At 57.9% G+C, this 22,500-nt stretch overlaps 1 protein-coding gene across 1 annotated transcript in view; it reads left to right on the forward strand.

Moving 5' to 3' along the window:
- Positions 1-1,838: 1,838 nt before the first annotated feature.
- LOC137314441 (rho guanine nucleotide exchange factor 11-like) overlaps positions 1,839-22,500 on the forward strand; it is a gene marked incomplete at both ends in the record, with an annotated part of 152,559 nt that continues 131,897 nt past the window's right edge. Inside the window, 2 exons of the mRNA XM_067979792.1 lie at positions 1,839-1,985; positions 14,508-14,587. Coding sequence (XP_067835893.1) covers positions 1,839-1,985; positions 14,508-14,587 — 227 coding nt within the window. The remainder of the gene's footprint in view (positions 1,986-14,507; positions 14,588-22,500) is intronic.

Raw genomic sequence — 22,500 nt, forward strand, 5'->3', positions numbered from 1 at the left:
GGAGAGGTCGGTGTGTACCCCCGGGGAGAGTCGGTGTGTACCCCCCGGGGAGAGTCAGTGTGTACCCCCGGGGGAGAGTCAGTGTGTACCCCCGGGGGAGAGACAGTGTGTACCCCCGGGGGAGAGACAGTGTGTACCCCCGGGGGAGAGACAGTGTGTACCCCCGGGGAGAGTCAGTGTGTACCCCCGGGGGAGAGACAGTGTGTACCCCCGGGGAGAGTCAGTGTGTACCCCCGGGGGAGAGTCAGTGTGTACCCCCGGGGGAGAGTCAGTGTGTACCCCCGGGGGAGAGTCGGTGTGTACCCCCGGGGAGAGAGTCCGTGTGTACCCCCGGGGGAGAGTCGGTGTGTACCCCCGGGGGAGAGTCGGTGTGTACCCCCGGGGGAGAGTCAGTGTGTACCCCCAGAGAGAGTCAGTGTGTACCCCCGGGGAGAGTCGGTGTGTACCCCCGGGGAGAGTGGGTGTGTACCCCCAGAGAGAGTCAGTGTGTACCCCCGGGGAGAGTCAGTGTATACCCCCAGAGAGAGTCAGTGTGTACCCCCGGGGAGAGTCGGTGTGTACCCCCGGGGAGAGTCGGTGTGTACCCCCGGGGAGAGTCGGTGTGTACCCCCGGGGAGAGTCGGTGTGTACCCCCGGGGGAGAGTCAGTGTGTACCCCCAGAGAGAGTCAGTGTGTACCCCTGGGGAGAGTCAGCGTGTACCCCCGGGGGAGAGTCAGCGTGTACCCCCGGGGGAGAGTCAGCGTGTACCCCCGGGGGAGAGACAGTGTGTACCCCCGGGGGAGAGTCAGTGTGTACCCCCGGGGAGAGTCAGTGTGTACCCCCGGGGGAGAGTCAGTGTGTACCCCCGGGGGAGAGTCACTGTGTACCGCCGGGGGAGAGTCAGTGTGTATCCCAGGGGAGAGTCAGTGTGTACCCCCGGGGGAGAGTCAGTGTGTACCCCCGGGGAGAGTCAGTGTGTACCCCCGGGGAGAGTCAGTGTGTACCCCCCGGGGAGAGTCAGTTTGTACCCCCCGGGGAGAGTCAGTGTGTAATACCCCCGGGGAGAGTCAGTGTGTACCCCCGGGGAGAGTCAGTGTGTACCCCCAGGGGAGAGTCAGTGTGTACCCCCGGGGAGAGTCAGTGTGTACCCCCGGGGAGAGTCAGTGTGTACCCCCGGGGGAGAGTCGGTGTGTACCCCCCGGGGAGAGTCGGTGTGTACCCCGGGGGAGAGTCGGTGTGTACCCCCGGGGGAGAGTCGGTGTGTACCCCCCGGGGAGAGTCGGTGTGTACCCCGGGGGAGAGTCGGTGTGTACCCCCGGGGGAGAGTCCGGTGTGTACCCCCGGGGGAGAGGTCGGTGTGTACCCCCGGGGAGAGTCGGCGTGTCCCCCCCGGGGAGAGTCTGCGTGTCCCCCCGGTGGAGAGTCTGCGTGTCCCCCCCCGGGGGAGAGTCTGCGTGTCCCCCCCCGGGGGAGAGTCTGCGTGTCCCCCCCCGGGGGAGAGTCGGCGTGTCCCCCCCGGGGGAGAGTCGGCGTGTCCCCCCCGGGGGAGAGTCGGCGTGTCCCCCCCGGGGGAGAGTCGGCGTGTCCCCCCCGGGGGAGAGTCGGCGTGCCCCCCCCGGGGGAGAGTCTGCGTGCCCCCCCCCGGGGGAGAGTCTGCGTGCCCCCCCCGGGGGAGAGTCTGCGTGTCCCCCCCGGGGGAGAGTCGGCGTGTCCCCCCGGGGAGAGTCAGTGTGTACCACAGTGAGAGGGAGGGGAGGGGGGTAAAGATGTCTGAGTGACCAGAGGAGGAGACGGCCCCAATCTCCTGAATGTCCAGTCTCCCGCTCCCAATGACACCTTCTCTCCTTCCGCCCCACAGAGCTGTTGGTGACCGAATTCTCTCACATGCGGATCCTTCGAGTGCTGGACGTTGTCTTCTATCAACCCATGCAACGAGACGGCATCGTCGCGACTTCGGAGCTGGCTCGGATATTCCCCAACCTGCCCAGGGTCATCGAGGTGCACGGTACGAGAATTCGGAGAGACAATGAGTCCATTCAGACTCCCCGACACACACACACTGTTAGATCGGACACCAGGAGTTCGTTCAGACTCCCCGACACACACACACACTGTGAGATCGGACACCAGGAGTTCGTTCAGACTCCCCGACACGCACACACTGAGATCGGACACCAGGAGTTCGTTCAGACTCCCCGACACACACACACTGTTAGATCGGACACCAGGAGTTCGTTCAGACTCCCCGACACACACACACTGTTAGATCGGACACCAGGAGTTCGTTCAGACTCCCCGACACACACACACACTGTTCGATCGGACACCAGGAGTTCGTTCAGACTCCCCGACACACACACACACTGTTCGATCGGACACCAGGAGTTCGTTCAGGCTCCCCGACACACACACACTGTGAGATCGGACACCAGGAGTTCGTTCAGACTCCCCGACACACACACACACTGTGAGATCGGACACCAGGAGTTCGTTCAGACTCCCCGACACGCACACACTGAGATCGGACACCAGGAGTTCGTTCAGACTCCCCGACACACACACACTGTTCGATCGGACACCAGGAGTTCGTTCAGACTCCCCGACACACACACACACTGTGAGATCGGACACCAGGAGTTCGTTCAGACTCCCCGACACACACACACTGTTAGATCGGACACCAGGAGTCCTTTCAGACTCCCCGACACACACACACTGTGAGATCGGACACCAGGAGTTCGTTCAGACTCCCCGACACACACACACACTGTGAGATCGGACACCAGGAGTTCGTTCAGACTCCCCGACACACACACACACTGTTCGATCGGACACCAGGAGTTCGTTCAGACTCCCCGACACACACACACACTGAGATCGGACACCAGGAGTTCGTTCAGACTCCCCGACACACACACACACTGTTCGATCGGACACCAGGAGTTCGTTCAGACTCCCCGACACACACACACACTGTTAGATCGGACACCAGGAGTCCATTCAGACTCCCCGACACACACACACTGTGAGATCGGACACCAGGAGTCCATTCAGACTCCCCGACACACACACACACTGTTCGATCGGACACCAGGAGTCCATTCAGACTCCCCGACACACACACACTGAGATTGGACACCAGGAGTTCGTTCAGACTCCCCGACACACACACACACACACACTGTGAGATCGGACACCAGGAGTTCGTTCAGACTCCCCGACACACACACACACTGTGATATCGGACACCAGGAGTTCGTTCAGACTCCCCGACACACACACACTGTGAGATCGGACACCAGGAGTCCATTCAGACTCCCCGACACACACACACACACACACACACACACACACACACACTGTGAGATCGGACACCTGGAGTCCATTCAGACTCCCCGACACACACACACTGTGAGATCGGACACCAGGAGTCCATTCAGACTCCCCGACGCACACACACTGTTAGATCATAAACCAGGAGTCCATTCAGACTACCCGACACACACACACTGTTAGATCGGACACCAGGAGTTCGTTCAGACTCCCCGACGCACACACACTGTGAGATCGGACACCAGGAGTCCATTCAGACTCCCCGACGCACACACACTGTTAGATCATAAACCAGGAGTCCATTCAGACTCCCCGACACACACACACTGTGAGATCGGACACCAGGAGTTCATTCAGACTCCCCGACACACACACACTGAGATCGGACACCAGGAGTCCATTCAGACTCCCCGACACACACACACACTGTTAGATCGGACACCAGGAGTCCATTCAGACTCCCCGACACACACACACTGTGAGATCGGACACCAGGAGTCCATTCAGACTCCCCGACACACACACACACTGTTAGATCGGACACCAGGAGTCCATTCAGACTCCCCGACACACACACACTGTGAGATCGGACACCAGGAGTCCATTCAGACTCCCCGACACACACACACACTGTTCGATCGGACACCAGGAGTCCATTCAGACTCCCCGACACACACACACTGAGATTGGACACCAGGAGTTCGTTCAGACTCCCCGACACACACACACACTGTGAGATCGGACACCAGGAGTCCATTCAGACTCCCCGACACACACACACACTGTTAGATCGGACACCAGGAGTCCATTCAGACTCCCCGACACACACACACTGTGAGATCGGACACCAGGAGTCCATTCAGACTCCCCGACACACACACACACTGTTCGATCGGACACCAGGAGTCCATTCAGACTCCCCGACACACACACACTGTGAGATCGGACACCTGGAGTCCATTCAGACTCCCCGACACACACACACTGTGAGATCGGACACCAGGAGTCCATTCAGACTCCCCGACGCACACACACTGTTAGATCATAAACCAGGAGTCCATTCAGACTCCCCGACACACACACACTGTGAGATCGGACACCAGGAGTTCGTTCAGACTCCCCGACGCACACACACTGTTAGATCATAAACCAGGAGTCCATTCAGACTACCCGACACACACACACTGTTAGATCGGACACCAGGAGTTCGTTCAGACTCCCCGACGCACACACACTGTTAGATCATAAACCAGGAGTCCATTCAGACTCCCCGACACACACACACTGTGAGATCGGACACCAGGAGTTCATTCAGACTCCCCGACACACACACACTGAGATCGGACACCAGGAGTCCATTCAGACTCCCCGACACACACACACACTGTTAGATCGGACACCAGGAGTCCATTCAGACTCCCCGACACACACACACTGTGAGATCGGACACCAGGAGACCATTCAGACTCCCCGACACACACACACTGTGAGATCGGACACCAGGAGTCCATTCAGACTCCCCGACACACACACACACTGTTCGATCGGACACCAGGAGTCCATTCAGACTCCCCGACACACACACACTGAGATTGGACACCAGGAGTTCGTTCAGACTCCCCGACACACACACACACTGTTAGATCGGACACCAGGAGTCCATTCAGACTCCCCGACACACACACACTGTGAGATCGGACACCAGGAGTCCATTCAGACTCCCCGACACACACACACACTGTTCGATCGGACACCAGGAGTCCATTCAGACTCCCCGACACACACACACTGAGATTGGACACCAGGAGTTCGTTCAGACTCCCCGACACACACACACACACACACTGTGAGATCGGACACCAGGAGTTCGTTCAGACTCCCCGACACACACACACACTGTGATATCGGACACCAGGAGTTCGTTCAGACTCCCCGACACACACACACTGTGAGATCGGACACCAGGAGTCCATTCAGACTCCCCGACACACACACACACACACACACACACACACACACTGTGAGATCGGACACCAGGAGTTCGTTCAGACTCCCCGACGCGCACACACACTGTGATATCGGACACCAGGAGTTCGTTCAGACTCCCCGACACACACACACTGTGAGATCGGACACCAGGAGTCCATTCAGACTCCCCGACACACACACACACACACTGTGAGATCGGACACCAGGAGTCCATTCAGACTCCCCGACACACACACACTGAGATCGGACACCAGGAGTCCATTCAGACTCCCCGACGCGCACACACACTGTTAGATCGGACACCAGGAGTCCATTCAGACTCCCCGACGCGCACACACACTGTTAGATCGGACACCAGGAGTCCATTCAGACTCCCCGACACACACACACTGTGAGATCGGACACCAGGAGTCCATTCAGACTCCCCGACACACACACACACTGAGATCGGACACCAGGAGTCCATTCAGACTCCCCCACACACACACACTGTTCGATCGGACACCAGGAGTTCGTTCAGACTCCCCGACACACACACACACTGTGAGATCATAAACCAGGAGTCCATTCAGACTCCCCGACACACACACACACTGTGAGATCGGACACCAGGAGTCCATTCAGACTCCCCGACACACACACACACTGTTCGATCGGACACCAGGAGTCCATTCAGACTCCCCGACACACACACACTGTGAGATCGGACACCAGGAGTCCATTCAGACTCCCCGACACACATACACTGTGAGATCGGACACCAGGAGTTCGTTCAGACTCCCCGACACACACACAGACTGTTAGATCGGACACCAGGAGTTCGTTCAGACTCCCCGACACGCACACACACTGTTAGATCATAAACCAGGAGTCCATTCAGACTCCCCGAGACACACACACACTGTGAGATCGGACACCAGGAGTCCATTCTGACTCCCCGACACACACACACTGTGAGATCGGACACCAGGAGTCCATTCAGACTCCCCAACACACACACACTGTTAGATCGGACACCAGGAGTCCATTCAGACTCCCTGACACACACACACACACTGAGATCGGACACCAGGAGTCCGTTCAGACTCCCCGACACACACACACTGTGAGATCGGACACCAGGAGTCCATTCAGACTCCCCGACACACACACACACTGTGAGATCATAAACCAGGAGTCCATTCAGACTCCCTGACACACACACACTGTGAGATCGGACACCAGGAGTCCATTCAGACTCCCCAACACACACACACACACACACACACACACACTGTTAGATCGGACACCAGGAGTCCATTCAGACTCCCCGACACACACACACACTGAGATCATAAGCCAGGAGTCCATTCAGACTCCCGACACACACACACACTGTGAGATCGGACACCAGGAGTCCATTCAGACTCCCCGACACACACACACACTGTGAGATCGGACACCAGGAGTCCATTCAGACTCCCCGACACACACACACACTGTGAGATCGGACACCAGGCATCCATTCAGACTCCCCAACACACACACACTGTGAGATCGGACACCAGGAGTCCATTCAGACTCCCCAACACACACACACACACACACACAGTTAGATCGGACACCAGGAGTCCATTCAGACTCCCCGACACACACACACTGTGAGATCGGACACCAGGAGTCCATTCAGACTCCCCGACACACACACACACTGTGAGATCGGACACCAGGAGTCCATTCAGACTCCCCGACCCACACACACTGTTAGATCGGACACCAGGAGTCCATTCAGACTCCCTGACACACACACACACTGTGAGATCGGACACCAGGATTCCATTCAGACTCCCCAACACGCACATTGTTAGATCATAAACCAGGAGTCCATTCAGACTCCCCGACACACACACACACTGTTAGATCGGACACCAGGAGTCCATTCAGACTCCCCGACACACACACACACTGTTAGATCGGACACCAGGAGTCCATTCAGACTCCCCGACACACACACACTGTGAGATCGGACACCAGGAGTCCATTCAGACTCCCCGACACACACACACTGTTAGATCATAAACCAGGAGTCCATTCAGACTCCCTGACACACACACACACTGTGAGATCGGACACCAGGAGTCCATTCAGACTCCCCGACACACACACACACTGTGAGATCGGACACCAGGAGTCCATTCAGACTCCCCTACACACACACACACTGTGAGATCGGACACCAGGAGTCCATTCAGACTCCCCTACACACACACTGTTAGATCATAAACCAGGAGTCCATTCAGACTCCCCTACACACACACACACACTGTTAGATCGGACACCAGGAGTCCATTCAGACTCCCCGACACACACACACACACACACACTGTGAGATCGGACACCAGGAGTCCATTCAGACTCCCCGACACACACACACACTGTGAGATCGGACACCAGGCATCCATTCAGACTCCCCAACACACACACACTGTGAGATCGGACACCAGGAGTCCATTCAGACTCCCCAACACACACACACACACACACACAGTTAGATCGGACACCAGGAGTCCATTCAGACTCCCCGACACACACACACTGTGAGATCGGACACCAGGAGTCCATTCAGACTCCCCGACACACACACACACTGTGAGATCGGACACCAGGAGTCCATTCAGACTCCCCGACCCACACACACTGTTAGATCGGACACCAGGAGTCCATTCAGACTCCCTGACACACACACACACTGTGAGATCGGACACCAGGATTCCATTCAGACTCCCCAACACGCACATTGTTAGATCATAAACCAGGAGTCCATTCAGACTCCCCGACACACACACACACTGTTAGATCGGACACCAGGAGTCCATTCAGACTCCCCGACACACACACACACTGTTAGATCGGACACCAGGAGTCCATTCAGACTCCCCGACACACACACACTGTGAGATCGGACACCAGGAGTCCATTCAGACTCCCCGACACACACACACTGTTAGATCATAAACCAGGAGTCCATTCAGACTCCCTGACACACACACACACTGTGAGATCGGACACCAGGAGTCCATTCAGACTCCCCGACACACACACACACTGTGAGATCGGACACCAGGAGTCCATTCAGACTCCCCTACACACACACACACTGTGAGATCGGACACCAGGAGTCCATTCAGACTCCCCTACACACACACTGTTAGATCATAAACCAGGAGTCCATTCAGACTCCCCTACACACACACACACACTGTTAGATCGGACACCAGGAGTCCATTCAGACTCCCCGACACACACACACACACACACACTGTGAGATCGGACACCAGGAGTCCATTCAGACTCCCCGACACACACACACACACTGTTCGATCGGACACCAGGAGTCCATTCAGACTCCCCGACACACACACACACACTGTGAGATCGGACACCAGGAGTCCATTCAGACTCCCCGACACACACACACACACACTGTGAGATCATAAACCAGGAGTCCATTCAGACTCCCCGACACACACACACTGTTCGATCGGACACCAGGAGTCCATTCAGACTCCCCGACACACACACACTGAGATCGGACACCAGGAGTCCATTCAGACTCCCCTACACACACACACACACTGTGAGATCATAAACCAGGAGTCCATTCAGACTCCCCGACACACACACACTGTTAGATCGGACACCAGGAGTCCATTCAGACTCCCCGACACACACACACACACTCTGAGATCGGACACCAGGAGTCCATTCAGACTCCCCGACACACACACACACACTCTGAGATCGGACACCAGGAGTCCATTCAGACTCCCCGACACACACACACACACTGTGAGATCATAAACCAGGAGTCCATTCAGACTCCCCGACACACACACACTGTGAGATCGGACACCAGGAGTCCATTCAGACTCCCCTACACACACACACACACTGAGAGATCATAAACCAGGAGTCCATTCAGACTCCCCGACACACACACACTGTTAGATCGGACACCAGGAGTCCATTCAGACTCCCCGACACACACACACTGTGAGATCGGACACCAGGAGTCCATTCAGACTCCCCGACACACACACACTGTGAGTTCGGACACCAGGCGTCCATTCAGACTCCCCGACACACGCACACACTGTGAGATCGGACACCAGGAGTCCATTCAGACTCCCCGACACACACACACACTGTGAGATCGGACACCAGGAGTCCATTCAGACTCCCCGACACACACACACACACTCTGAGATCGGACACCAGGAGTCCATTCAGACTCCCCGACACACACACACACACTCTGAGATCGGACACCAGGAGTCCATTCAGACTCCCCGACACACACACACACACTGTGAGATCATAAACCAGGAGTCCATTCAGACTCCCCGACACACACACACTGTGAGATCGGACACCAGGAGTCCATTCAGACTCCCCTACACACACACACACACTGAGAGATCATAAACCAGGAGTCCATTCAGACTCCCCGACACACACACACTGTTAGATCGGACACCAGGAGTCCATTCAGACTCCCCGACACACACACACTGTGAGATCGGACACCAGGAGTCCATTCAGACTCCCCGACACACACACACTGTGAGTTCGGACACCAGGAGTCCATTCAGACTCCCCGACACACACACACACTGTGAGATCGGACACCAGGAGTCCATTCAGACTCCCCGACACACACACACTGTGAGTTCGGACACCAGGAGTCCATTCAGACTCCCCGACACACACACACACTGTGAGATCGGACACCAGGAGTCCATTCAGACTCCCCGACACACACACACACACACTGTGAGATCATAAACCAGGAGTCCATTCAGACTCCCCGACACACACACACTGTTAGATCGGACACCAGGAGTCCATTCAGACTCCCCGACACACACACACACACACACACTGTGAGATCGGACACCAGGAGTCCATTCAGACTCCCCGACACACACACACACACTGTTCGATCGGACACCAGGAGTCCATTCAGACTCCCCGACACACACACACACACTGTGAGATCGGACACCAGGAGTCCATTCAGACTCCCCGACACACACACACACACACTGTGAGATCATAAACCAGGAGTCCATTCAGACTCCCCGACACACACACACTGTTCGATCGGACACCAGGAGTCCATTCAGACTCCCCGACACACACACACTGAGATCGGACACCAGGAGTCCATTCAGACTCCCCTACACACACACACACACTGTGAGATCATAAACCAGGAGTCCATTCAGACTCCCCGACACACACACACTGTTAGATCGGACACCAGGAGTCCATTCAGACTCCCCGACACACACACACACACTCTGAGATCGGACACCAGGAGTCCATTCAGACTCCCCGACACACACACACACACTCTGAGATCGGACACCAGGAGTCCATTCAGACTCCCCGACACACACACACACACTGTGAGATCATAAACCAGGAGTCCATTCAGACTCCCCGACACACACACACTGTGAGATCGGACACCAGGAGTCCATTCAGACTCCCCTACACACACACACACACTGAGAGATCATAAACCAGGAGTCCATTCAGACTCCCCGACACACACACACTGTTAGATCGGACACCAGGAGTCCATTCAGACTCCCCGACACACACACACTGTGAGATCGGACACCAGGAGTCCATTCAGACTCCCCGACACACACACACTGTGAGTTCGGACACCAGGCGTCCATTCAGACTCCCCGACACACGCACACACTGTGAGATCGGACACCAGGAGTCCATTCAGACTCCCCGACACACACACACACTGTGAGATCGGACACCAGGAGTCCATTCAGACTCCCCGACACACACACACACACTCTGAGATCGGACACCAGGAGTCCATTCAGACTCCCCGACACACACACACACACTCTGAGATCGGACACCAGGAGTCCATTCAGACTCCCCGACACACACACACACACTGTGAGATCATAAACCAGGAGTCCATTCAGACTCCCCGACACACACACACTGTGAGATCGGACACCAGGAGTCCATTCAGACTCCCCTACACACACACACACACTGAGAGATCATAAACCAGGAGTCCATTCAGACTCCCCGACACACACACACTGTTAGATCGGACACCAGGAGTCCATTCAGACTCCCCGACACACACACACTGTGAGATCGGACACCAGGAGTCCATTCAGACTCCCCGACACACACACACTGTGAGTTCGGACACCAGGAGTCCATTCAGACTCCCCGACACACACACACACTGTGAGATCGGACACCAGGAGTCCATTCAGACTCCCCGACACACACACACACTGTGAGATCGGACACCAGGAGTCCATTCAGACTCCCCGACACACACACACACACACTGTGAGATCATAAACCAGGAGTCCATTCAGACTCCCCGACACACACACACTGTTAGATCGGACACCAGGAGTCCATTCAGACTCCCCGACACACACACACTGAGATCGGACACCAGGAGTCCATTCAGACTCCCCGACACACACACACACACTGTGAGATCGGACACCAGGAGTCCATTCAGACTCCCCGACACACACACACACACACTGTGAGATCATAAACCAGGAGTCCATTCAGACTCCCCGACACACACACACTGTTCGATCGGACACCAGGAGTCCATTCAGACTCCCCGACACACACACACTGAGATCGGACACCAGGAGTCCATTCAGACTCCCCTACACACACACACACACTGTGAGATCATAAACCAGGAGTCCATTCAGACTCCCCGACACACACACACTGTTAGATCGGACACCAGGAGTCCATTCAGACTCCCCGACACACACACACACACTCTGAGATCGGACACCAGGAGTCCATTCAGACTCCCCGACACACACACACACACTCTGAGATCGGACACCAGGAGTCCATTCAGACTCCCCGACACACACACACACACTGTGAGATCATAAACCAGGAGTCCATTCAGACTCCCCGACACACACACACTGTGAGATCGGACACCAGGAGTCCATTCAGACTCCCCTACACACACACACACACTGAGAGATCATAAACCAGGAGTCCATTCAGACTCCCCGACACACACACACTGTTAGATCGGACACCAGGAGTCCATTCAGACTCCCCGACACACACACACTGTGAGATCGGACACCAGGAGTCCATTCAGACTCCCCGACACACACACACTGTGAGTTCGGACACCAGGCGTCCATTCAGACTCCCCGACACACGCACACACTGTGAGATCGGACACCAGGAGTCCATTCAGACTCCCCGACACACACACACACACTGTGAGATCGGACACCAGGAGTCCATTCAGACTCCCCGACACACACACACACACTCTGAGATCGGACACCAGGAGTCCATTCAGACTCCCCGACACACACACACACACTCTGAGATCGGACACCAGGAGTCCATTCAGACTCCCCGACACACACACACACACTGTGAGATCATAAACCAGGAGTCCATTCAGACTCCCCGACACACACACACTGTGAGATCGGACACCAGGAGTCCATTCAGACTCCCCTACACACACACACACACTGAGAGATCATAAACCAGGAGTCCATTCAGACTCCCCGACACACACACACTGTTAGATCGGACACCAGGAGTCCATTCAGACTCCCCGACACACACACACTGTGAGATCGGACACCAGGAGTCCATTCAGACTCCCCGACACACACACACTGTGAGTTCGGACACCAGGAGTCCATTCAGACTCCCCGACACACACACACACTGTGAGATCGGACACCAGGAGTCCATTCAGACTCCCCGACACACACACACACTGTGAGATCGGACACCAGGAGTCCATTCAGACTCCCCGACACACACACACACACACTGTGAGATCATAAACCAGGAGTCCATTCAGACTCCCCGACACACACACACTGTTAGATCGGACACCAGGAGTCCATTCAGACTCCCCGACACACACACACTGAGATCGGACACCAGGAGTCCATTCAGACTCCCCTACGCACACACACACACTGTGAGATCATAAACCAGAAGTCCATTCAGACTCCCCGACACACACACACTGTTAGATCGGACACCAGGAGTCCATTCAGACTCCCCGACACACACACACTGTTCGATCGGACACCAGGAGTCCATTCAGACTCCCCGACACACACACACACACTCTGAGATCGGACACCAGGAGTCCATTCAGACTCCCCGACACACACACACACACTGTGAGATCATAAACCAGGAGTCCATTCAGAATCCCCGACACACACACACTGTGAGATCGGACACCAGGAGTTCATTCAGACTCCCCGACACACACACACTGTGATCGGACACCAGGAGTCCATTCAGACTCCCCTACACACACACACACACTGAGAGATCATAAACCAGGAGTCCATTCAGACTCCCCGACACACACACACTGTTAGATCGGACACCAGGAGTCCATTCAGACTCCCCGACACACACACACTGTGAGATCGGACACCAGGAGTCCATTCAGACTCCCCGACACACACACACTGTGAGATCGGACACCAGGCGTCCATTCAGACTCCCCGACACACGCACACACTGTGAGATCGGACACCAGGAGTCCATTCAGACTCCCCGACACACACACACACTGTGAGATCGGACACCAGGAGTCCATTCAGACTCCCCGACACACACACACACTGTGAGATCGGACACCAGGAGTCCATTCAGACTCCCCTACACACACACACTGAGATCGGACACCAGGAGTCCATTCAGACTCCCCGACACACACACACTGTTAGATCGGACACCAGGAGTCCATTCAGACTCACTCCGGTCTCTCTGCTCCCCCCCCTAAGTCAGAAAGTTGTGCGTTCGATTTCCCCGGAATCTGAGGCCCTGTAACCCAGGCCGATCCCTCCCGAAGGGGCATTACCAAGGGAGCACTGCAGTGTCGGAGTTGTGGTCCTTGGTACTACCCTGTCCCTCCCTCCTCCCCGCCCTCCTCCCCTCCCTCCTCCCCACCCGGCTTTCGGCTGGCGAGGCCTCCCTCGATCGAACGACCGGGTCGGTGAGACGCAACGTCCAAACGGGAGGTTGCAGGAACCGTTGTTCATCCCTCCCGTCGTCTCCCCTCCGGTCTCTCCTCCGCGCCCCGTCTGGCATCCTAACAGGCTCTGCTTCCTGTCCTCAGCTACTCTCTCCGAAGCCATGAGGAGGTTAAGGGACGAGGGTCCGGTCATCCGTGAGATCGGGGATATCCTTCTGGCCAGGGTAAGAGCATCAGTTCACTCGCCACCTCCGTAATTTGCATCGCTCACCGTCGGCCTCTCTCTCCGCCATTCTCTCTCTTCGTCATTTCCCTCCCTCTCCCTCCGTCATTTCCCTCCCTCCACCTCAGTCATTTCCCTCCCTCCACCTCCGTCATTTCCCTCCCTCTACCTCCGTCATTTCCCTCCCTCTACCTCCGTCATTTCCCTCTCTCTCTCCGTCGTTTCCCTCCCTCTCTCCGTCGTTTCCCTCCCTCTCTCCGTCGTTTCCCTCCCTCTCTCCGTCGTTTCCCTCCCTCTCTCCGTCGTTTCCCTCCCTCTCTCCGTCGTTTCCCTCCCTCTCTCCGTCGTTTCCCTCCCTCTCTCCGTCGTTTCCCTCCCTCTCTCCGTCGTTTCCCTCCCTCTCTCCGTCGTTTCCCTCCCTCTCGCCGTCGTTTCCCTCCCTCTCTCCGTCGTTTCCCTCCCTCTCTCCGTCGTTTCCCTCCCTGTCTCCGTCGTTTCCCTCCCTCTCTCCGTCGTTTCCCTCCCTCTCTCCGTCGTTTCCCTCCCTCTCTCTCCGTCGTTTCCCTCCCTCTCTCTCCGTCGTTTCCCTCCCTCTCTCCGTCGTTTCCCTCCCTCTCTCCGTCGTTTCCCTCCCTCTCTCCGTCGTTTCCCTCCCTCTCTCCGTCGTTTCCCTCCCTCTCTCCGTCGTTTCCCTCTCTCTCTCCGTCGTTTCCCTCCCTCTCTCCGTCGTTTCCCTCCCTCTCTCTCCGTCGTTTCCCTCCCTCTCTCTCCGTCGTTTCCCTCCCTCTCTCCGTCGTTTCCCTCCCTCTCTCCGTCGTTTCCCTCCCTCTCTCCGTCGTTTCCCTCCCTCTCTCCGTCGTTTCCCTCCCTCTCTCCGTCGTTTCCCTCCCTCTCTCCGTCGTTTCCCTCCCTCTCTCCGTCGTTTCCCTCCCTCTCTCCGTCGTTTCCCTCCCTCTCTCCGTCGTTTCCCTCCGTCTCTCTCCGTCGTTTCCCTCCCTCTCTCCGTCGTTTCCCTCTCTCTCCGTCGTTTCCCTCTCTCTCCGTCGTTTCCCTCTCTCTCCGTCGTTTCCCTCTCTCTCCGTCGTTTCCCTCTCTCTCCGTCGTTTCCCTCCCTCTCTCCGTCGTTTCCCTCCCTCTCTCCGTCGTTTCCCTCCCTCTCTCCGTCGTTTCCCTCCCTCTCTCCGTCGTTTCCCTCCGTCTCTCTCCGTCGTTTCCCTCCCTCTCTCCGTCGTTTCCCTCTCTCTCCGTCGTTTCCCTCTCTCTCCGTCGTTTCCCTCTCTCTCCGTCGTTTCCCTCTCTCTCCGTCGTTTCCCTCTCTCCGTCGTTTCCCTCTCTCTCCGTCGTTTCCCTCTCTCTCCGTCGTTTCCCTCTCTCTCCGTCGTTTCCCTCCCTCTCTCTCCGTCGTTTCCCTCCCTCTCTCCGTCGTTTCCCTCTCTCTCTCCGTCGTTTCCCTCTCTCTCTCCGTCGTTTCCCTCTCTCTCTCCGTCGTTTCCCTCTCTCTCGCCGTCGTTTCCCTCTCTCTCGCCGTCGTTTCCCTCCCTCTCGCCGTCGTTTCCCTCCCTCTCGCCGTCGTTTCCCTCCCTCTCTCCGTCGTTTCCCTCCCTCTCTCCGTCGTTTCCCTCCCTCTCTCCGTCGTTTCCCTCCCTCTCTCCGTCGTTTCCCTCCCTCTCGCCGTTTCCCTCCCTCTCGCCGTCGTTTCCCTCCCTCTCTCCGTCGTTTCCCTCCCTCTCTCCGTCGTTTCCCTCCCTCTCTCCGTCGTTTCCCTCCCTCTCTCCGTCGTTTCCCTCCCTCTCTCCGTCGTTTCCCTCCCTCTCTCCGTCGTTTCCCTCCCTCTCTCCGTCGTTTGCCTCCCTCTCTCCGTCGTTTCCCTCTCTCTCTCGCCGTCGTTTCCCTCCCTCTCTCCGTCGTTTCCCTCCCTCTCTCCGTCGTTTCCCTCCCTCTCTCCGTCGTTTCCCTCCCTCTCTCCGTCGTTTCCCTCCCTCTCTCCGTCGGTTCCCTCCCTCTCTGCGTCGTTTCCCTCCCTCTCTGCGTCGTTTCCCTCCCTCTCTGCGTCGTTTCCCTCCCTCTCGCCGTCGTTTCCCTCCCTCTCGCCGTCGTTTCCCTCCCTCTCTCCGTCGTTTCCCTCTCTCTCCGTCGTTTCCCTCCCTCTCTCCGTCGTTTCCCTCCCTCTCTCCGTCGTTTCCCTCTCTCTCTCCCTGTCGTTTCCCTCTCTCTCTCCGTCGTTTCCCTCTCTCTCTCCGTCGTTTCCCTCTCTCTCTCCCTCGTTTCCCTCTCTCTCTCCGTCGTTTCCCTCTCTCTCTCCGTCGTTTCCCTCCCTCTCTCCGTCGTTTCCCTCCCTCTCTCCGTCGTTTCCCTCCCTCTCGCCGTCGTTTCCCTCCCTCTCTCCGTCGTTTCCCTCCGTCTCTCTCCGTCGTTTCCCTCCCTCTCTCCGTCGTTTCCCTCCCTCTCGCCGTCGTTTCCCTCCCTCTCGCCGTCGTTTCCCTCCCTCTCGCCGTCGTTTCCCTCCGTCTCTCTCCGTCGTTTCCCTCCCTCTCTCCGTCGTTTCCCTCTCTCTCTCCCTGTCGTTTCCCTCTCTCTCTCCGTCGTTTCCCTCTCTCTCTCCGTCGTTTCCCTCTCTCTCTCCGTCGTTTCCCTCCCTCTCTCCGTCGTTTCCCTCCCTCTCGCCGTCGTTTCCCTCTCTCTCTCTCCGTCGTTTTCCCTCCCTCTCTCCGTCGTTTCCCTCTCTCTCCCCGTCGTTTTCCTCCCTCTCTCCGTCGTTTCCCTCCCTCTCTCCGTCGTTTCCCTCTCTCTCCCCGTCGTTTCCCTCCCTCTCTCCGTCGTTTCCCTCCCTCTCTCCGTCGTTTCCCTCTCTGTCGCCGTCGTTTCCCTCCCTCTCTCCGTCGTTTCCCTCCCTCTCTCCGTCGTTTCCCTCCCTCTCTCCGTCGTTTCCCTCCCTCTCTCCGTCGTTTCCCTCCCTCTCTCCGTCGTTTCCCTCCCTCTCTCCGTCGTTTCCCTCCCTCTCTCCGTCGTTTCCCTCCCTCTCTCCGTCGTTTCCCTCCCTCTCTCCGTCGTTTCCCTCCCTCTCTCCGTCGTTTCCCTCCCTGTCGCCGTCGTTTCCCTCCCTCTCTCCGTCGTTTCCCTCCCTCTCTCCGTCGTTTCCCTCCCTCTCTCCGTCGTTTCCCTCCCTCTCTCCGTCGTTTCCCTCCCTCTCTCCGTCGTTTCCCTCTCTCTCCGTCGTTTCCCTCCCTCTCTCCGTCGTTTCCCTCCCTCTCTCTCCGTCGTTTCCCTCCCTCTCTCCGTCGTTTCCCTCTCTCTCGCCGTCGTTTCCCTCCCTCTCTCCGTCGTTTCCGTCTCTCACCGTCGTTTCCCTCCGTCTCTCTCCGTCGTTTCCCTCCCTCTCGCCGTCGTTTCCCTCCCTCTCGCCGTCGTTTCCCTCCCTCTCTCCGTCGTTTCCCTCCCTCTCTCCGTCGTTTCCCTCCCTCTCTCCGTCGTTTCCCTCCGTCTCTCTTCGTCGTTTCCCTCCCTCTCTCCGTCGTTTCCCTCCCTCTCTCCGTCGTTTCCCTCCCTCTCTCCGTCGTTTCCCTCCCTCTCTCCGTCGTTTCCCTCCCTCTCTCCGTCGTTTCCCTCCCTCTCTCTCCGTCGTTTCCCTCCCTCTCTCTCCGTCGTTTCCCTCCCTCTCTCCGTCGTTTCCCTCCCTCTCTCCGTCGTTTCCCTCCCTCTCTCCGTCGTTTCCCTCTCTCTCTCCGTCGTTTCCCTCCCTCTCTCCGTCGTTTCCCTCCCTCTCTCTCCGTCGTTTCCCTCCCTCTCTCTCCGTCGTTTCCCTCCCTCTCTCCGTCGTTTCCCTCCCTCTCTCCGTCGTTTCCCTCCCTCTCTCCGTCGTTTCCCTCCCTCTCTCCGTCGTTTCCCTCCCTCTCTCCGTCGTTTCCCTCCCTCTCTCCGTCGTTTCCCTCCCTCTCTCCGTCGTTTCCCTCCCTCTCTCCGTCGTTTCCCTCCCTCTCTCCGTCGTTTCCCTCCGTCTCTCTCCGTCGTTTCCCTCCCTCTCTCCGTCGTTTCCCTCTCTCTCCGTCGTTTCCCTCTCTCTCCGTCGTTTCCCTCTCTCTCCGTCGTTTCCCTCTCTCTCCGTCGTTTCCCTCCCTCTCTCCGTCGTTTCCCTCCCTCTCTCCGTCGTTTCCCTCCCTCTCTCCGTCGTTTCCCTCCCTCTCTCCGTCGTTTCCCTCCGTCTCTCCGTCGTTTCCCTCTCTCTCCGTCGTTTCCCTCTCTCTCCGTCGTTTCCCTCTCTCTCCGTCGTTTCCCTCTCTCTCCGTCGTTTCCCTCTCTCTCCGTCGTTTCCCTCTCTCTCCGTCGTTTCCCTCTCTCTCCGTCGTTTCCCTCCCTCTCTCTCCGTCGTTTCCCTCCCTCTCTCCGTCGTTTCCCTCCCTCTCTCCGTCGTTTCCCTCTCTCTCTCCGTCGTTTCCCTCTCTCTCTCCGTCGTTTCCCTCTCTCTCGCCGTCGTTTCCCTCCCTCTCGCCGTCGTTTCCCTCCCTCTCGCCGTCGTTTCCCTCCCTCTCTCCGTCGTTTCCCGCCCTCTCTCCGTCGTTTCCCTCCCTCTCTCCGTCGTTTCCCTCCCTCTCTCCGTCGTTTCCCTCCCTCTCTCCGTCGTTTCCCTCCCTCTCGCCGTCGTTTCCCTCCCTCTCTCCGTCGTTTCCCTCCCTCTCTCCGTCGTTTCCCTCCCTCTCTCCGTCGTTTCCCTCCCTCTCTCCGTCGTTTCCCTCCCTCTCTCCGTCGTTTGCCTCCCTCTCTCCGTCGTTTCCCTCTCTCTCTCGCCGTCGTTTCCCTCCCTCTCTCCGTCGTTTCCCTCCCTCTCTCCGTCGTTTCCCTCCCTCTCTCCGTCGTTTCCCTCCCTCTCTCCGTCGTTTCCCTCCCTCTCTCCGTCGGTTCCCTCCCTCTCTGCGTCGTTTCCCTCCCTCTCTGCGTCGTTTCCCTCCCTCTCTGCGTCGTTTCCCTCCCTCTCGCCGTCGTTTCCCTCCCTCTCGCCGTCGTTTCCCTCCCTCTCTCCGTCGTTTCCCTCTCTCTCCGTCGTTTCCCTCCCTCTCTCCGTCGTTTCCCTCCCTCTCTCCGTCGTTTCCCTCCCTCTCTCCGTCGTTTCCCTCCCTCTCTCCGTCGTTTCCCTCCCTCTCTCCGTCGTTTCCCTCTCTCTCTCCCTCGTTTCCCTCTCTCTCTCCGTCGTTTCCCTCTCTCTCTCCGTCGTTTCCCTCCCTCTCGCCGTCGTTTCCCTCCCTCTCTCCGTCGTTTCCCTCCGTCTCTCTCCGTCGTTTCCCTCCCTCTCTCCGTCGTTTCCCTCCCTCTCGCCGTCGTTTCCCTCCCTCTCGCCGTCGTTTCCCTCCCTCTCGCCGTCGTTTCCCTCCGTCTCTCTCCGTCGTTTCCCTCCCTCTCTCCGTCGTTTCCCTCTCTCTCTCCCTGTCGTTTCCCTCTCTCTCTCCGTCGTTTCCCTCTCTCTCTCCGTCGTTTCCCTCTCTCTCTCCGTCGTTTCCCTCCCTCTCGCCGTCGTTTCCCTCTCTCTCTCTCCGTCTTTTTCCCTCCCTCTCTCCGTCGTTTCCCTCTCTCTCCCCGTCGTTTCCCTCCCTCTCTCCGTCGTTTCCCTCCCTCTCTCCGTCGTTTCCCTCTCTCTCCCCGTCGTTTCCCTCCCTCTCTCCGTCGTTTCCCTCTCTGTCGCCGTCGTTTCCCTCCCTCTCTCCGTCGTTTCCCTCCCTCTCTCCGTCGTTTCCCTCCCTCTCTCCGTCGTTTCCCTCCCTCTCTCCGTCGTTTCCCTCCCTCTCTCCGTCGTTTCCCTCCCTCTCTCCGTCGTTTCCCTCCCTCTCTCCGTCGTTTCCCTCCCTCTCTCCGTCGTTTCCCTCTCTCTCCGTCGTTTCCCTCCCTCTCTCCGTCGTTTCCCTCCCTCTCTCTCCGTCGTTTCCCTCCCTCTCTCCGTCGTTTCCCTCCCTCTCTCTCCGTCGTTTCCCTCCCTCTCTCCGTCGTTTCCCTCTCTCTCGCCGTCGTTTCCCTCCCTCTCTCCGTCGTTTCCGTCTCTCACCGTCGTTTCCCTCCGTCTCTCTCCGTCGTTTCCCTCCCTCTCGCCGTCGTTTCCCTCCCTCTCGCCGTCGTTTCCCTCCCTCTCTCCGTCGTTTCCCTCCCTCTCTCCGTCGTTTCCCTCCCTCTCTCCGTCGTTTCCCTCCGTCTCTCTTCGTCGTTTCCCTCCGTCTCTCCGTCGTTTCCCTCCCTCTCTCCGTCGTTTCCCTCTCTCCGTCGTTTCCCTCTCTCTCTCCGTCGTTTCCCTCTCTCTCTCCGTCGTTTCCCTCCGTCTCTCCGTCGTTTCCCTCTCTCTCTCCGTCGTTTCCCTCTCTCTCTCCGTCGTTTCCCTCTCTCTCTCCGTCGTTTCCCTCCGTCTCTCTCCGTCGTTTCCCTCCGTCTCTCTCCGTCGTTTCCCTCTCTCTCTCCGTCGTTTCCCTCTCTCTCTCCGTCGTTTCCCTCTCTCTCTCCGTCGTTTCCCTCCGTCTCTCTCCGTCGTTTCCCTCCGTCTCTCTCCGTCGTTTCCCTCTCTCTCTCCGTCGTTTCCCTCTCTCTCTCCGTCGTTTCCCTCCCTCTCTCTCCGTCGTTTCCCTCCCTCTCTCTCCGTCGTTTCCATCCCTCTCTCTCCGTCGTTTCCCTCCCTCTCTCCGTCGTTTCCCTCCCTCTCTCCGTCGTTTCCCTCCCTCTCTCCGTCGTTTCCCTCCCTCTCTCCGTCGTTTCCCTCCCTCTCTCCGTCGTTTCCCTCCCTCTCTCCGTCGTTTCCCTCCCTCTCTCCGTCGTTTCCCTCCCTCTCTCCGTCGTTTCCCTCCCTCTCTCCGTCGTTTCCCTCCCTCTCTCCGTCGTTTCCCTCCCTCTCTCCGTCGTTTCCCTCTCTCTCTCCGTCGTTTCCCTCTCTCTCTCCGTCGTTTCCCTCCCTCTCTCCGTCGTTTTCCTCCGTCTCTCGCCGTCGTTTCCCTCCCTCTCTCCGTCGTTTCCCTGTCTCTCGCCGTCGTTTCCCTCCTTCTCGCCGTCGTTTCCCTCCCTCTCGCCGTCGTTTCCCTCCCTCTCGCCGTCGTTTCCCTCCCTCTCTCCGTCGTTTCCCTCCCTCTCTCCGTCGTTTCCCTCCCTCTCTCTGTCGTTTCCCTCCCTCTCTCCGTCGTTTCCCTCCCTCTCTCCGTCGTTTCCCTCCCTCTCTCCGTCGTTTCCCTCTCTCTCTCCGTCGTTTCCCTCCCTCTCTCCGTCGTTTCCCTCCCTCTCTCCGTCGTTTCCCTCCCTCTCTCCGTCGTTTCCCTCTCTCTCCGTCGTTTCCCTCCCTCTCTCCGTCGTTTCCCTCCCTCTCTCCGTCGTTTCCCTCCCTCTCTCCGTCGTTTCCCTCCATCTCTCCGTCGTTTCCCTCCCTCTCTCCGTCGTTTCCCTCCCTCTCTCCGTCGTTTCCCTCTCTCTCGCCGTCGTTTCCCTCTCTCTCGCCGTCGTTTCCCTCCCTCTCGCCGTCGTTTCCCTCCCTCTCTCCGTCGTTTCCCTCCCTCTCTCCGTCGTTTCCCTCCCTCTCTCCGTCGTTTCCCTCCCTCTCTCCGTCGTTTCCCTCCCTCTCTCCGTCGTTTCCCTCTCTCTCCGTCGTTTCCCTCTCTCTCTCCGTCGTTTCCCTCCCTCTCTCCGTCGTTTCCCTCCCTCTCTCCGTCGTTTCCCTCTCTCTCCGTCGTTTCCCTCCCTCTCTCCGTCGTTTCCCTCCCTCTCTCTGTCGTTTCCCTCCATCTCTCCGTCGTTTCCCTCCCTCTCTCCGTCGTTTCCCTCCCTCTCTCCGTCGTTTCCCTCTCTCTCGCCGTCGTTTCCCTCCCTCTCTCCGTCGTTTCCCTCTCTCTCTCCGTCGTTTCCCTCTCTCTCTCCGTCGTTTCCCTCCGTCTCTCTCCGTCGTTTCCCTCTCTCTCCGTCGTT

This window comes from Heptranchias perlo, unplaced genomic scaffold (genome assembly GCF_035084215.1).
Source record: "Heptranchias perlo isolate sHepPer1 unplaced genomic scaffold, sHepPer1.hap1 HAP1_SCAFFOLD_508, whole genome shotgun sequence".
In the NCBI taxonomy this organism is placed as follows: domain Eukaryota; kingdom Metazoa; phylum Chordata; class Chondrichthyes; order Hexanchiformes; family Hexanchidae; genus Heptranchias; species Heptranchias perlo.